The following is a 14,245-nucleotide window of genomic DNA, read 5'->3' as shown; positions in this document are numbered from 1 at the left end:
ATAAAGATAATATAAAGGGAATTCAATAAAAATTCATTTTTCGTGAAAATTACACATTCTATCAACTTGATACTGACATATATTAGGGGTAGCACTTATTCCCCCTGCTTTCTGAAAACGGTTAGTCAAGTACTCTTTCATTTTACTAGAAAAGTGAATTTTTGTGGAATTCCTTTTATATTTTCTTTATATTGTTGTCCACTCGTACGTCATAACTTCTAGTAGTCTCCTCATCCAGCGGTTCCAACACCAAAACTTAAAAAATTCATAACTTTTGCATCGATTTTCCGATTTTCCTCAAACTTTCACTGATGTGTTCTACTAATGTTAATGCTTTTACTCAGTCCACATTGCTCTTTGGGTTTGCGTTCCCTTTAACTATTCCATTTGTGCTCAATAATTGCACAGCGAACATCAGTTTTACAACTCTCCAAATTTAGACAGAAGTAAAAATAAAGTGTAAAAGCGTTCAGATGTTTGAAGTTTGCCTGTTACAACTACATATGTATCTTTGAAGTTGGAGTTGAATGATATACATTGATGAACATTTTTTCAGTTATTCGACATGTTGATGATCTACAAGTAGTCAACAAATGTGGCTTGATAGTAGTGTATAGCCGTATTCACATATTTTCTTAATTTACCTAGGGGATAGGTAATAATTATGATATTGACTGGCCTTGAGGGAGATACCTGATAAATATTGCCCGCTCTGAAAGAATATTGCCCTCGTCTTCGACTCGGGCAATATTCTCTCAGTTTGGGCAATATTTTCTGGTATCTCCCTCGAGGCCAGTCAATATTATATAACTGTAATAGTCTGCTCATCCAGCAGTGACTGCGCAGATACTTTAAAAATTCATAACTTTTGAACGGATTGTCCGATTTTCCCCAAACTGATGTGTTCTACTAATATTGTGGCATTCATTCAAACCACATGTATATGAAAGTGGACTTGTCCTTTAAACAGAACAGTCAAATGAATTGAGGTTGTCTGTCACTTTCGATTAAAACAGCTCAACTTCTGAAGGACAAAGGATAAAATGTTTTAGAAAGAGGATACTTTTACTCTGATAACCTAAGCTATGTGTAAATAGTAGGAAAGATTCCAAACATAGGACGTAGTTATACCACTCTTGTATTCCATAATATCATGGCTATGAACTCTAGACTGACAACATTGTAAATACAAATACAATTAGGAGATAAAATTGTCGCTTGCTCTTATGTGGTTGTTTAATTACGTCCAAACTGTGAATTTCCATGATTTTATTGCGTTTACAGCATTGATGAAAGCTAATTCTACCACTCTGGTTTAATCTGTAAAAGTTTCTTTGTACATGAAATAATAATGTAGAATTACACTTTGACATATCGTTTGCATTTGCCGAAGAAGATGATGTGTAACGATCAATCAGTTGTTATACAGACTACAAAAAACAGTATTGTAAATTCGCTTTTTTACAAAGCAATGCCTTGGTTGTGTCATAAGATTGGGCATTTATACCATAGATTTACAACCCTCCCTATCTGGTGGCCAATTTTATAACGTACTCTACCTTCAATCAAAACGTTTAGTTCCAGGAGCCGAACCAACGCCGCGTGTTTTTCTTGACCGTTTTCATGGATGGGTAGCGTGGAACGTAGCGGCGTAAACGATTGTTACTACGGATGCGAAAATCTAAGCTTATTGAGGAAACGAATCATGACCAAAAGAAAATGCACGTACAAGAAATGCATATTTCATGATTATTCTGTTAAGATTGAAAAAAAATAGGCGCGTGTGAATTCTCAGCGAAATCGGACATATTTCACGAAAGGTATATCACTTGAATATCGGATCCAACCAAGGAAGTATCTATCTATCAAACTATTTATAGATGGCAGAAATCCATATAAGCCTACAGGTTACGTAAACGTGACAAAGCTTGTGTTATACTGGTCATTAGTTTCATTCCTTAAATACTGACATTCACTTATGATTCTGATTTTTTGTAATCCTTAACTTGTCTCAAAGCAATATTTTTGCAGACAAAATAAGATGTAGAATTCTCGTGTGAGGAACAATTAATGCCATGTGACCAACAAATCCTCTTCAGTGACTCCATAATTATAATGGACATGACATTTATATATCTATTTCAGAAAGGTGTCTGCAAGATATTGAAAGGTCTTGTAATGCTATGACATAAGATTTCAAGATTTCGGAACACGTGCTGCTGTGATCACGGTGAGGTCTTGATATCATCTATCATTGATCAACCAGTCTTGAAAAGATTTCTTACGCAGAGCATTTCATGAATAGATGATTACAGAAAAGAAAATGTTTGATTATGCATGGTGTCTAAGATTTAAGTCTCTATAGGAAGTCAAGAAGCTGTTTTATTTTCGAAGTGAAGTGAGTAAACTTGAGTCACAATCCGGTAACTTCGAATAAAATGATTTCTTATAAGATGCATAAGGATTTCTGGAAACCTACCTCGAGGGGAATTTTGCGTGATAAGTATAATAATATTAATTTACCCTATTGTACAGTTCTGCAACACACTTTCGCCGGATAATGAAGTAAATGACCGAAACAAAGGCATTTCTCTTCCAGCTAATGAAGCTGGGAAGCTACATGATTAACGAAGAACATACATGTATTATTGGAATGACGGGAGAGACTGTGACGGTCTTTACCTGTTACTGTCTAGGAGTGGATCAATCACCTCTTTCCAGCTCTCCAGGGTCCAGGTGTGTGGGTCAGAGTAGACCAGGGCGCCGTTGACATAGGTCTGAGGTGTACCAAACACACCACCTATTGCCATGGTAAGTAGATATCCAGAATTTATATCAAATATAGGAATCACACGGGTAGATAATTCCTCATAGAAACGTGTGTTGAAATTAAAAATTAAAAAAACCCTGTAAAATAGCTGGGAAAAATGAGATGTTTCATCTTCACTCACCTGAAAAGATACCCTTTCATCCATCAAATTACCAAGGGGGGTTCTTCAGCTCAAACATTGTCCAAGGGTTCGCATAGCCAGACTACGAGTTCTTTTCACTCAAAGATTCACATATCTTCTGTACATGCACCCAGTCAAATACAGTCCCTTAAAATTCCATGGAAAAAGCTTTCATATTCCAACCAAAATGCACATTGTAGAGTTATTCACACTCAATATCTGCAGCTATTAAGTTTTTTGCCAAAGTGCATTTCTGATTTTTTATTATTTGTTATTTATTTTAGTATCTATGGTACAATTTTTTGAAGCGGTCAGGGACATTCCATTATATTTACAAGTGTGAGCCCCATAGGTATAGGTAGGTACGTAGCGGATCTAGAGGGGCGCACCAGGCGCGCACCCCTTTATCTTTTATAGGTAAAACAAAAAGAAGAAAAAAATGAAATGAAACCCGGAAATGGAACCAGAAATATTTTTGTTTTGGCCCCCCTTACGGAATTCCTGGATCAGCCCCTACGGTATGTAGTTCCAAGTATAGGCATGTCATTCAATGTTTGTTTATTTTTTTTTTCATCCTCTCTTTCGATAACATTATCTCCATCGTGTTGGATACTCATTGTTGCTGTGTGTATACAAGACTATGGAAGCCTTTCGAAAAGCAAGTAATTTACTCAATTTGATAATCACCATTTGCAATATTTCTCTGTTTATTCTCAGTTTATCTTGTCGTTGCGCATTAGAAGGTGAGCTTATGTAGTTTTGAGGAGCGGAGAGGGCAAAACTGCTATAATTATTCAGAAATAAAATGAAATGGGTAAAAGAATTGCACACGGAAATAAACACATTACATGACAGCACACCAGTATAGGCCCTACTGGCATCATAAAAATGAGCAAGCACATGCGGATTCCCGATTTGATTCAATGGATGATTCAAAGGTTTGTCACTTTCTCTCCTTTATAAGATAAAAGGGTCACAGTGATTCGACTGCACCTCTTTCCTCCTCCGTGCTCTCTTGTTTCGTTTATATTTTGACCCACTTATTTTTTTAACCCCACTGCCTCTACAGATTGATGGGACGGAGATGGCTCTTATAGACAACGTCTTTTCTATCTTGTTCTGTATTGTTTCTGCGACAGACACAACTTCCTTCTGGTGAAACGATCGTGGCAGCACAGAATGGCAGTCCTGTGAATCAACCGAATGACTCCAGAGTATAGGAATGGAAGATAACTAAAATTAAATCGAACAAAGACACCGAAATAAAAACACTCGAGGGCGGTGAGTTGGGTCAGTCGGTAACGCGTCTGCCTCACGATCCTATAAGGACCCAGGTTCGAACCCGAGTCTGTGGACTGAGCAATGTTGTTTGTAATCATACTGTCCCCTCTAGCAAGAGGCAAAACACTCTGTCCCTCAGATAGGACATAAAATGGAGGTCCCGTGTATGAGAGAGTCACAACTCATGCACGTAAAAGATCCCGCTTCATTCATTCATCGCAAAGAGCAGGGTGTTCAACCCGGTGAAGTGGTCCTGCCTCACATCCAACTGGACCCCATGGAAGACCACCTTAGTGTAGCTGAATATGGGATATCCAGTCATCTTCTCAGATGGAAATGAACAGACAAAGTTCATTCGGTTTCCAGCATAATAGGGGTATAGCCCATCATATCTTGAATTGAAGAGGAATTCATGTACCTCTTTTATATCAACACAGCTATAGTTTATATTCCTTATTTGAATGAATTTCCCCGAATGCGTCTTTAGTATTTAGTGTAATATATCAAAATGGTGTCGGTGACGAGGTTATTAGGAGAGTAATGAATGAAAATGACTTACGTGTGCCTCCGTACTTGAACTCGACGATAGCTTGTCGTCGGGCGGGGTCCTCCCTGTCCGACAAGCGACGGAGGAATTCAGTCCGATCGTAGCCGACTTCACCGGCCCAAGTAGCGTATGTTCTGTTCAGAAAGTACCGATGTACATTGTGTTAAAATCAATGAAATTTACTGTAACACTCTGTCTGTGCAAAGAGGAGGGAAGGAATAGGGCGTCTATGTATCTTTTTGAGTCCACATTGATAAAGCACAGTAAAACACACACACACACACACAAAGTCACATAGAATGCCATCCTCCAAATAGCAAGTCTTCCATTCACCTGCACAATACTCTTCACATACAAACTTATGGGAGTTTTGTAACTATTACACTATCAGTTCTTTACATCCCATTATGAGCTTGTGACCACACACACACATAAAATTACCTTATTACATGTGAATCATAGTTGTAGGCCTATTCTTTGCCAATTCTAGTGTAACCATAGCCCAGTCGCTGTATTGTGCACAGCGTCTGGTCCTGCTACAAAATAGCTTCTACGTTTTTTGTGGATGTGGGTGCGCGCCATATAAGGCGATACAATTTTTGGCTCCTTCGAAGTGTCACATTTTTTTTTCATATTGCGTTTTATTTATTTTTATTTTTTAAGTTTTGCTAGATGTCTTGACATTTCTATGGATTCTGCACTGTGTCTCACATGTGACAATTGGAGTTGGGAAATTTGAGATCTACTTGCACTGTGTCCCACACACAACTGAAGTTGGAAAGTAGGAGTTCGTTCTCACTGCTATATAGTCACCATTCATGTTCAGTAATGCATCAGTGGATGAATGGAGTTTTGTTGTGCTCTTAAGCACAATAATCTGAGATTTTTGTTATCCTTTTTTTTTTCAGCTGGATATCTGACATTCCTCTGGAATTTACACCGCGCCCCCACATGTCACCATATTGTGTTTTCCTTCCATTCAGTGAAATGCCATTCAGTGATATCCTTGCACAATCTTAGCTATTAATTCCTCTAAATGCTTCAGTAAACAAGCTGTAGTCCATGAGGAGGCATATGACTTTCTGCCTTAGATTTCAACAGGCTTTTTGATCTGAATATTAAGAGACCCAGGTATGGGCACAGAGGAATCCGGGTGGCAAAAGGAGTCAACGAAATGTCAGTCGACAACACAAGGGAAGCGCATATTGGCAACTAAAGGTAGGGTTGCTAAATAAATCTGACATCATTACTGATCATGATTTAGATATGGCATTGACTGAGACTTGTCTTAAAGAAAATGGCTTTGTAGCTGCAGGAAAGATCACAATCAGATTTATTTTCGCATTGATAACACCCAATATGATTAAATTATCTAAATGCTACTTCAGGGTTTTGAAATATAACATCTTAGCTCTATTTTGCAGAAAAATCCATTCAATTTGGTAAAGCGATCACAGAGAAATGTGGATTGTTGTAAAGCATGTCATGAGTCTTGATTCTTCCAAGATTAGCGCTTGGATGCTCTTGTGTGTGAACACAATAGACAGAACTTGGAAGGAAGAAATTCCTAACATGCTCTACAAAATTCCTCATTTCTCTTTGACCACTGAAGCAAATCGAATGGGGTTTTCTGTAAGATGTGGGCAATGAGTTATAGATTCGTACCCTGACATTGTGTTTGGATTGATTCACTATTTTGATAGTTATCATTGCTCCCGTTGTATTTTTTCGGGGGGAGGGGACATACGGTAGTCTCATCAGCGTTCCTAGGGAACATCGGAGAGGTGGTGGGATTGCTCTACTTCATAAGTCCAGTCTCACTGTGCAGACTCAAGGTTGTGGTCGTGACAAACCCAGATCCTTTGGAGTGACTGAATGTAGCGTGAGTTATGACAGTGTTGTTCTCAAACTAGTGATTGTTTACACCATCATCCGCCCTCGCTTTAGAATAAGTCCAGCTTTTATAATTACTTAAACTTGGAGCTTTTAATGTCCACTGGGAGCATGAGAATTCTATTGAGATAAGGCGACTTATGACGTTATTCAAGGACCATAACCTTCAGCAGTTTGTGGACGGGCCAACCCATGAGTCTGGCCATACTTTGGATTAAGTTATTGCAATTAGGGTTGGGGAAGAGTGCTTGGAGACTGTGATATAGGTGAGTCTTTGTCAAACCACTCAGCTATTCACTGTAAGCTGCATTTTCAAAGCCAAAGGTAGTCAAGAGAGAGTTCCAATTTCGTAGGATAAAGGCAATTCATTCCACCAAGGTCAACGCGGACATTCAGAAGTCTGAGATATTATCATCAGATACAGCACAATCTGCTGAGACTCTATTACTTCAGTACTGCATGCATGGTTATGGAAGATCTTCTTGATAAGCATGCACCACAGCGTTCGTGTGTTGTCCCTGATCATCCTGTCATTCCTTGGTACAATCAAGATATAGCTGATGCCAAGCGAAAGCGACGTCAACTTGAGCGGAAATGGAGAAAGACAGGGTTATCTGTTGATAAACATCGTTTCAAGGAACAGAGGAACATCACTCAAGATTTGTTCAAAACGGCGAAGTCTAAGTTTTGGAACAATCTCATATTGGAATGTGGCTAAGATCAGAAGGCCCTATGTGGCATAATCAGCCAACTTCTTCATCAGAAAACTCCAGCAACAAAGAAACTGCCACAAGATATACCTGACGCTGGCTTTGCCATTGATTTCTCTCACTTCTTCACAGGAAAGATTGAGAAAATCCGGGAGCATATGCCGGCATCACGGCCACTATACGCATCAGGTAGTATTGATGCTCATTGTCTGTGATGTCTCCTACTTGTCTTGGGGAAGTCAAGCGAATAATTTGCAAGACCCCTGCAAAGGCAATCACATGTCCACTTGTCATATTTATGTGACTAACAAAAGACATGGCGAGGGAACATGCAAGTTATGCTGAGTCGAGGGGAAGGTGCATTCCACTGGTGTCTTTTGTTAAACATTTCAGTACTTTAGCAATAATTGACAGATGAGGTCATCTCAAGAATATTGATATTGATTGTTTTGGAAGGATTTTTTGTGGGAGTTCCCAAATATTCTGAAGAAAAATAGAAGAAAAAATCGTTAAAAATATATGGCATGTTTCTAGATATTTATTTCACCGCAAAAGTGATGTTGAGGGTATCATAAATCAACACAAATCAACGTGCACTTGGATTTCAGGGCCTCTTTAAGCCCTGTGTTGTATCTGTCAAACTCGTGGGCTGTATGACTCGTGGGTGTCGGTCTTGTGGGATGACCCCGATGTTGTTGGGGCTGCTATACCGGTATAGGAGATTCGCAGTTATATGAACAGTAACTTCTTGAAGCTCAATGACAAGAAAACAAAGCATCTGTTGCTCTCATCTCCACATATGAGGGGTAGTATATCACTGGTGCTCCCGTTCTAGTCGGTGAAGAAGCTATCTCCCAACAACAAGGCTAGAAACCGTGGTGTAATCTTTGACAGAACAATGAGTATGGAGAAACACATATCATAAATTTTGTCAGTCAGCATACTACCAACTCCGCCGGATTGCTGAGATCAGACACTGACTTACACGAGGTGTTGCAAAAAACATCACTCATGCTCTGATATCATCTAGACTGGATTTCTGCGACTGTTTCCATGCTGGCCTGTCATCATCATCCATCAAACGCCCCCAGGCTGTACAGAGTACAATGCCGCTGCACGCCTTCTTACAGGCACCAAGAAGTTTGACCATATCTCACCAATACTCAGTACTTCGTGAGCTTCATTGGCTGCAACGCAGAGTGCAGCTCTTACTGCTTACCTATAAGGCTCTCCATAACTAACTTGTCTCCTGGCTACGTGTCTGCGCTTATCAGACTGTGCGTCAGCGACGACCTGGGTCCCGTTTCATAAAGCTTGTTATCGGTGACAACTGCCACATTTCTGTGACAAATTTGCTCTTAGCCAATCAGATGGAAGGATCTCAGTAGCTTATAACAACTGCAACAACTTGTCACTGATAACAAGTTTAATGAAACGGGGCCCAGGACTACGTTGTACTGAACTGACTCTCCATGTTCCCAATACCCGCCTAAAAGTTATGGGGATCAGCGGGGATAGAGCCTTCTCTTCTGTGGCGCAACGTCTGTGGACCTCTCTATCAGTCCTGCATCGGAATTGCAACAGCCTCAATACCTTCAAGTCTGAACTGGTCTTATCTTTTCCAGCAACTTTGTGAATGATGTGTGACACATTAGGCGTTTTCACATCAGCCCGATAAAAATCCAAGCTCGAGATATTTTTTAATTTCCCAAGTCAGAAAATAGCGCGCTATTTCGAAACATCGGGCTGATGTGAAAACACCTTGTGTGGCAGCCGGGTGCCTTTAAATATTTCTATGGATAAATGGCGCTATATTAATGATGTTTCATCACCATATTTTTGTTGTTTTGACTTTGCTCGGTATCCAATACTTGTAAATTTTATTATGCCTTGGCATTTCACGTAAATATTTCGTGAGTCAATCGACATGCTGTACCTGTAGACCTGTGTGGCTTTCTATTCTATACGTTTGCCTACTATACGCCCACCTATAAACCCGTTAATCTACATCATTTTCTAGTGTAGTCATTAATACATTTACAATGATATTATGGGTCCTAAGGTCAGTCTATTATAGTGCTTTATAACAGCCTAATAGTATTCTTTTATCATCGTTGTGATAATGAAGTGGAGGCCTACGAGAATATACTCAGTATACATTATATATTTAATGAACTTAGGACAAAGCAGCACCAAAGCGAAAAATTTCGAAACAAGAGTCTGTTGGTGATGATTAAAGAATACCGACAAAGCTATAGTATACGTCCTATCCAAAAACATCAACAAGAAAAATACAATAGGCCTAAAGAAGCGTACAAACACGAATGCATATGCTATAAACGGTGCCCGCGGTTATATAATTGCAATATTGTGTCATAAAACGCAGTGCAAATATTGAGCGAAGATGTTAAAAGAAAAAAATAGGAAAAAATAGGGAACGAACAACAAACACTTGTTTACTGTTACAAGGAAAGCGCAAAGGACTTCGAAAAAGAAGGCCAATCTTGCATGCATGGAATACTAAATACATAAAAGGTCACATGATGGTTTGTAAGCATAATAGAGCTTGTACATTCCCGTATGTACCTGTAGTATCTCTCCATCTTAATATCCTTGTTTCTTCTGTTACCCCCCTTCAAAAAAAAAGACACCCCAATGAAAGCAAATTAGCAAAAAATATCGGCCAGTAGATAACTTTGATTCTTTAGTAATACTGCCCAATGATTTTGCCTCTTTTCGTGTTGGCCGCCATGGATATGTTGTGACTACCTTTCTTCGTATATGGTCGTAAAATTTTGAGTCTCACCTGTTCATATATTCCAACCAGAAATGATAACAGTTCTCACATCAGCGTGGAGACACTGTAGATCACACAGCCTCTTAAACTAGCCATTTTGAAATGTCTTACGTTGTCGAAATGTAACGAGTTTTAATGAAATATGACTCTATGTGGTCAGTGCATTTATTTCATTCAATTGATTAGTTCTTATTTTCAGCGAAGAATATAAGTGTGTAAAACATATCATGCTATCAAAAACAAACGTGTATTTATTAAGCAGAACATCTGATCAATGGCTCCCGTGTGGAAATCATTGTCTACAGTGACGAGTTAAAGAAGTTTGAATGAATTGAATGAATAACATATGTTCTCATTTTGACTTCAAAATGAATCACAAACACTCGCTGATAAACGTTCTACGTGTTCTACAAATCAATCGAACTTGGGAAATTGTCTAAACAGGATGTTAACCCCAAGATAAGATATTTTGTCCTTTCAGTGTAGCCTTACTCAAATATGTAACTCTCTGGTTGGTCGAGGATGTTGCTGGCGTACAGAGCTTCTTGTTTGTCAAAAGAATTCTGGAAGAAGTCGAATGTGAGAGTGGAATTGAGTTCGTCGGCTATGAAGCTTGCCTAGCAGCAAAGAGAGAGAGAGAGAAATTGAGAAAGTTTCATACAATGCAATCAAAAGGATAGCCGTGATGTCACAATACTGCCATGATGAAGTTATCACAATAAGCCAGTTCGTAGTTCCACTTTGCGCATGAGCAGAAACAAGGTCATTCGGACCAACAGGCATGTTTTTTAGATTCACTGGGATAAGCATCTGTAATGTAATGATTATTCGTGAGATACTTATAAATGCTGCTTGCCAGCACATCCACCTGACAGCAAAAGTGGTATTTGGCAATATCAATAGAAAGAGATTGTCAATACATTCAATGCAAAATAATGAAATCGATGCTTTCCCAAGTGTAAATTGACGGATCGTTCTGCTCATCTGGTCTACGCAACTCTGTTCTTTGTTTGAACAGGATTGTGAATCCCATAAATTGTTATGTAAAGCTTATGCATTATGTCGCTCTAAAACGAGTTAAGTGTCCCTAACCGACTGAGAAAAGAGAAAGGTCATTCGTACCAATGCGCCCATGAGCTAACTCCGAACTAGCTTATACTTTCATGATAAAGTGTTTTGTCCCTTGTGTAAAGACTATACTGCTGACAACCTGAATTAAAGGAAACCAAAACCAAAGAGTGAAAGCAGCGACATTGTTAGAACACATCGGTTGAAGTTTGAGGAATATCGGACAATCGATGCAAAATTTATTGACTTTCAAGGTTTTGATGTTGTAATGACTGGAAAAGGAGACTACTAGAGTTCATGACGTCATGTGTGGACAGCGATATAAAGAAAATATAAGGAAAATTCCACACAAAAAAAAAACATTTTCATGAAAATTACACATTCCATCAACTCGATACAGACATATGTTAAGGGTAGTAATTATTCCCCCTACATTCTATAAAATGTTAGTCAAGATGTGCTCTTTCACTACGCCAGAAAAGTGAAAGCATGTTGATTTTCTTCATCATTGTTTACATTGTTGTCCACACAAGATGTCATAAACTCATGTAGTCTCCTTATCCAGTGGTCCCAACACCGAAACATTTAAACTCATAACTTTTGCATTGATTGTCAGATTTTCCTCAAACTTTCACCCACATGACCAATGTGCTCTACAAATGTTGTTGCTTTCACTCAGTCTACATTTCTCTTTTGGTTTTGGTTTCCGTAATGAGTTCGCCTGGTGGAGGCGTTTGAGATCCTCGTGTCAGAGGTCAGGGGGCGTTAAAAAGTCAGCAAACTGAGTGTAAATAAAGGCATGGACCGGTGCGAAGGGTCTGGATTGTTTGACCTTTTGATTCATTGTTATTCATGCAAGGGGGTGTATCATGTGTTAATCATACATTAGTTACATGACAACTTATACATTCCAAGTAAAATTATTATATCAAGAGCACATGCTTTTTCTCCGGCTAGGGAAGTCTCCCACCTTCCTACATGATGAGAAGACACTGATGCCTTGGTGGCTTTGTAATCATTTATCACTTTTCTCGACAATGTTCTCGGCAGATGGCGAATTGGGTCTGTTTACAAGAGTGGAGAAGTTCGTAGCAAGTTTCTCTTTAATCCCCTGTATTTTTAAAAGTTTATCTATAGTTATTTTAACTGAGTCATTATAGTTTTAAAACTACAATGCCTATGCACCTCCCTGATAACACGTGACGTATTGTGCTCAAACTTTGTGAAGAGACACAATGACACAAGCTTGTTTAACAATAAATTTACCTAAGAACGATTAATAAAAGTAGAGAAAATCTTTGTAGACATATTCTCGCCTCATATTCAAAACATTTTATCTTTAGGCCTATATACCCATATTCTGAGAGCGAAAATCGGGATTGTTACGTACTGTACTATGAGTATGGCTAACATTTTGATTTGCTGAACCATTGTTCATATAAACATCAATTTTGGGGCGTCTTTCAGACCTTTGTTCTCGATTTCATTTAAGCTCGTTGAATTCACTCAAATCATGCTCTATATTCAAATATCCTCGATGTGGCTTTTTAGGTGGAAACAAGGAGAAAGGTTCTTGGGTCTCTCTCTCTCTCTCTCTCTCTCTCTCTCTCTCTACATCTACTTAGTATTTCGTTGTCCATGTTTGGCAAACAATAAATTATCAATAGCTGGAGAACAGAAAAATTCCATGTGAAACTTGGCTGCACACCAAGAGTTTACGTTCAATGCACTTTTTCTGTATACAGTAGCATGATGACTTTCCGAAGGTATTTTCACAAAATCATACGTTGTACGATTAGAGCTGATCAAAATGGGTATCCACATTTTGAGGAAAGTGTATCTACAGCATTTTAGTCGTAGTTTCCTCTTTGGTCACTCGTCTCCGGCCACCCTATATTAAAAGGATTGTATACTATTGATTGAGCTAAGAAATCGGCTTTTAATTTTTGCGAAATACTTTGAAACCACTTCAAAAACAAAGTAAAACAAAGCGATCCTAATAAAAGGTGGATTCCATCTTATATTAGGATTGCTCTGTATTGTATATCTCAGCCATTTCAAAATCAATTTTCATCATATTAACTTTGAATTCCTCTTAGAATTACTTGCTCCTTCATATTTCGTAAGAGTTTCTCATTATCTAAAATAATCATCTCAAAAAACGGAAACCTCTAATCCCATCTCAACCGAAAATGTACCATCCCTTTAACACTGGTCAAAGCGGTCGTCAAGGAGAGTATCTGCTTACCTTGGCCGACGCCATGGCTGCCCGATGATAAGGGAGAGGAAACATGAGAGCTGAGAACTGGACGAGATCTGGCCCGTAGTGATCGGCGACCGCGAGATAGGTCGGCCATCCCGCTTGTGCATCGGGACAGACCAGGTCTACCCAAGCTTCGAGAAGGACGGGTGCATTGCCAGTCCTGTAGACAAAACCTGGCTGGCGGTTCGGGATCGGAGCTTGGGAGACAACATGGTTGATAAAGCCTAGGAAAGTGGCAATGAGGACCAGATATGGTAGAAGAGGAATATGCATGTTTATTATCTAAGCAGTATAGCTGCCAGTTTACTCCAAAGTCTGTGTCGGATGGCGCATGGATTCTGTGTCTCGTTTTGCGAGTATCCTTCACGTTTCTGTATCGACGATAGTAATGTCTCGATCGCCTGCGCGCGCATAAGCTTTATACATAGCTTCACCAGGGCAAACAAAGTAAAAGAGGAAAGTGATGTCATCCAAAAATAGCAAGGTTTTTATCACAAATATCTTTGCTCAAACTGTCATATTATAGAGGGGGTGGAAGAGAAAGGGCAGGGTACATGTGTTATCTATCTATTTCTTCGACAAGTATGTTTTCTTGACCACCCTCGTTTCCGGTTTTGAACAATCCACTATCATTTCCTCTGAGGGGAACTTCATACCTCAAATGTTCATGTGGATTCCATCCATCATTAATGTATAGTCATATATAGATATATCAGGGGGGCATTTCATGAAGCA

At 39.1% G+C, this 14,245-nt stretch overlaps 1 protein-coding gene across 1 annotated transcript; it reads right to left on the bottom strand.

The window, feature by feature from the left end:
• Nucleotides 1–1,574: 1,574 nt before the first annotated feature.
• LOC139724069 (uncharacterized) lies at nucleotides 1,575–13,783 on the bottom strand. The gene is made up of 5 exons (XM_071635273.1): nucleotides 13,496–13,783; nucleotides 10,672–10,796; nucleotides 4,792–4,913; nucleotides 2,683–2,800; nucleotides 1,575–1,665 (listed from the first exon to the last, which is right to left on the bottom strand). The coding sequence occupies exons 1-5, from the start codon at nucleotides 13,781–13,783 to the stop codon at nucleotides 1,575–1,577; spliced, it is 744 nt and encodes a 247-aa protein (XP_071491374.1).
• Between the last annotated feature and the right edge of the window lie 462 nt (nucleotides 13,784–14,245).

This window comes from Diadema antillarum, unplaced genomic scaffold (genome assembly GCF_040938485.1).
Source record: "Diadema antillarum isolate AM-2024a unplaced genomic scaffold, OU_Dant_1.0 scf00000206, whole genome shotgun sequence".
NCBI classification, from domain to species: Eukaryota; Metazoa; Echinodermata; class Echinoidea; order Diadematoida; family Diadematidae; genus Diadema; species Diadema antillarum.
The sequence above is the reverse complement of the archived record's forward strand: the minus strand, read 5'-3'. Positions and strand labels throughout refer to the sequence as shown.

Coding starts and splice junctions, on each gene's coding strand:
- LOC139724069 (XM_071635273.1), bottom strand. CDS start 13,783: ATGCATATTCCTCTTCTACCATATCTGGTCCTCATTGCCACTTTCCTA. Junction 10,797..13,495: donor CAGCCATGGCGTCGGCCAAG/GTAAGCAGATAC, acceptor CTTTGCTGCTAG/GCAAGCTTCATAGCCGACGA. Junction 4,914..10,671: donor CCAGAGAGTTACATATTTGA/GTAAGGCTACAC, acceptor CTTTCTGAACAG/AACATACGCTACTTGGGCCG.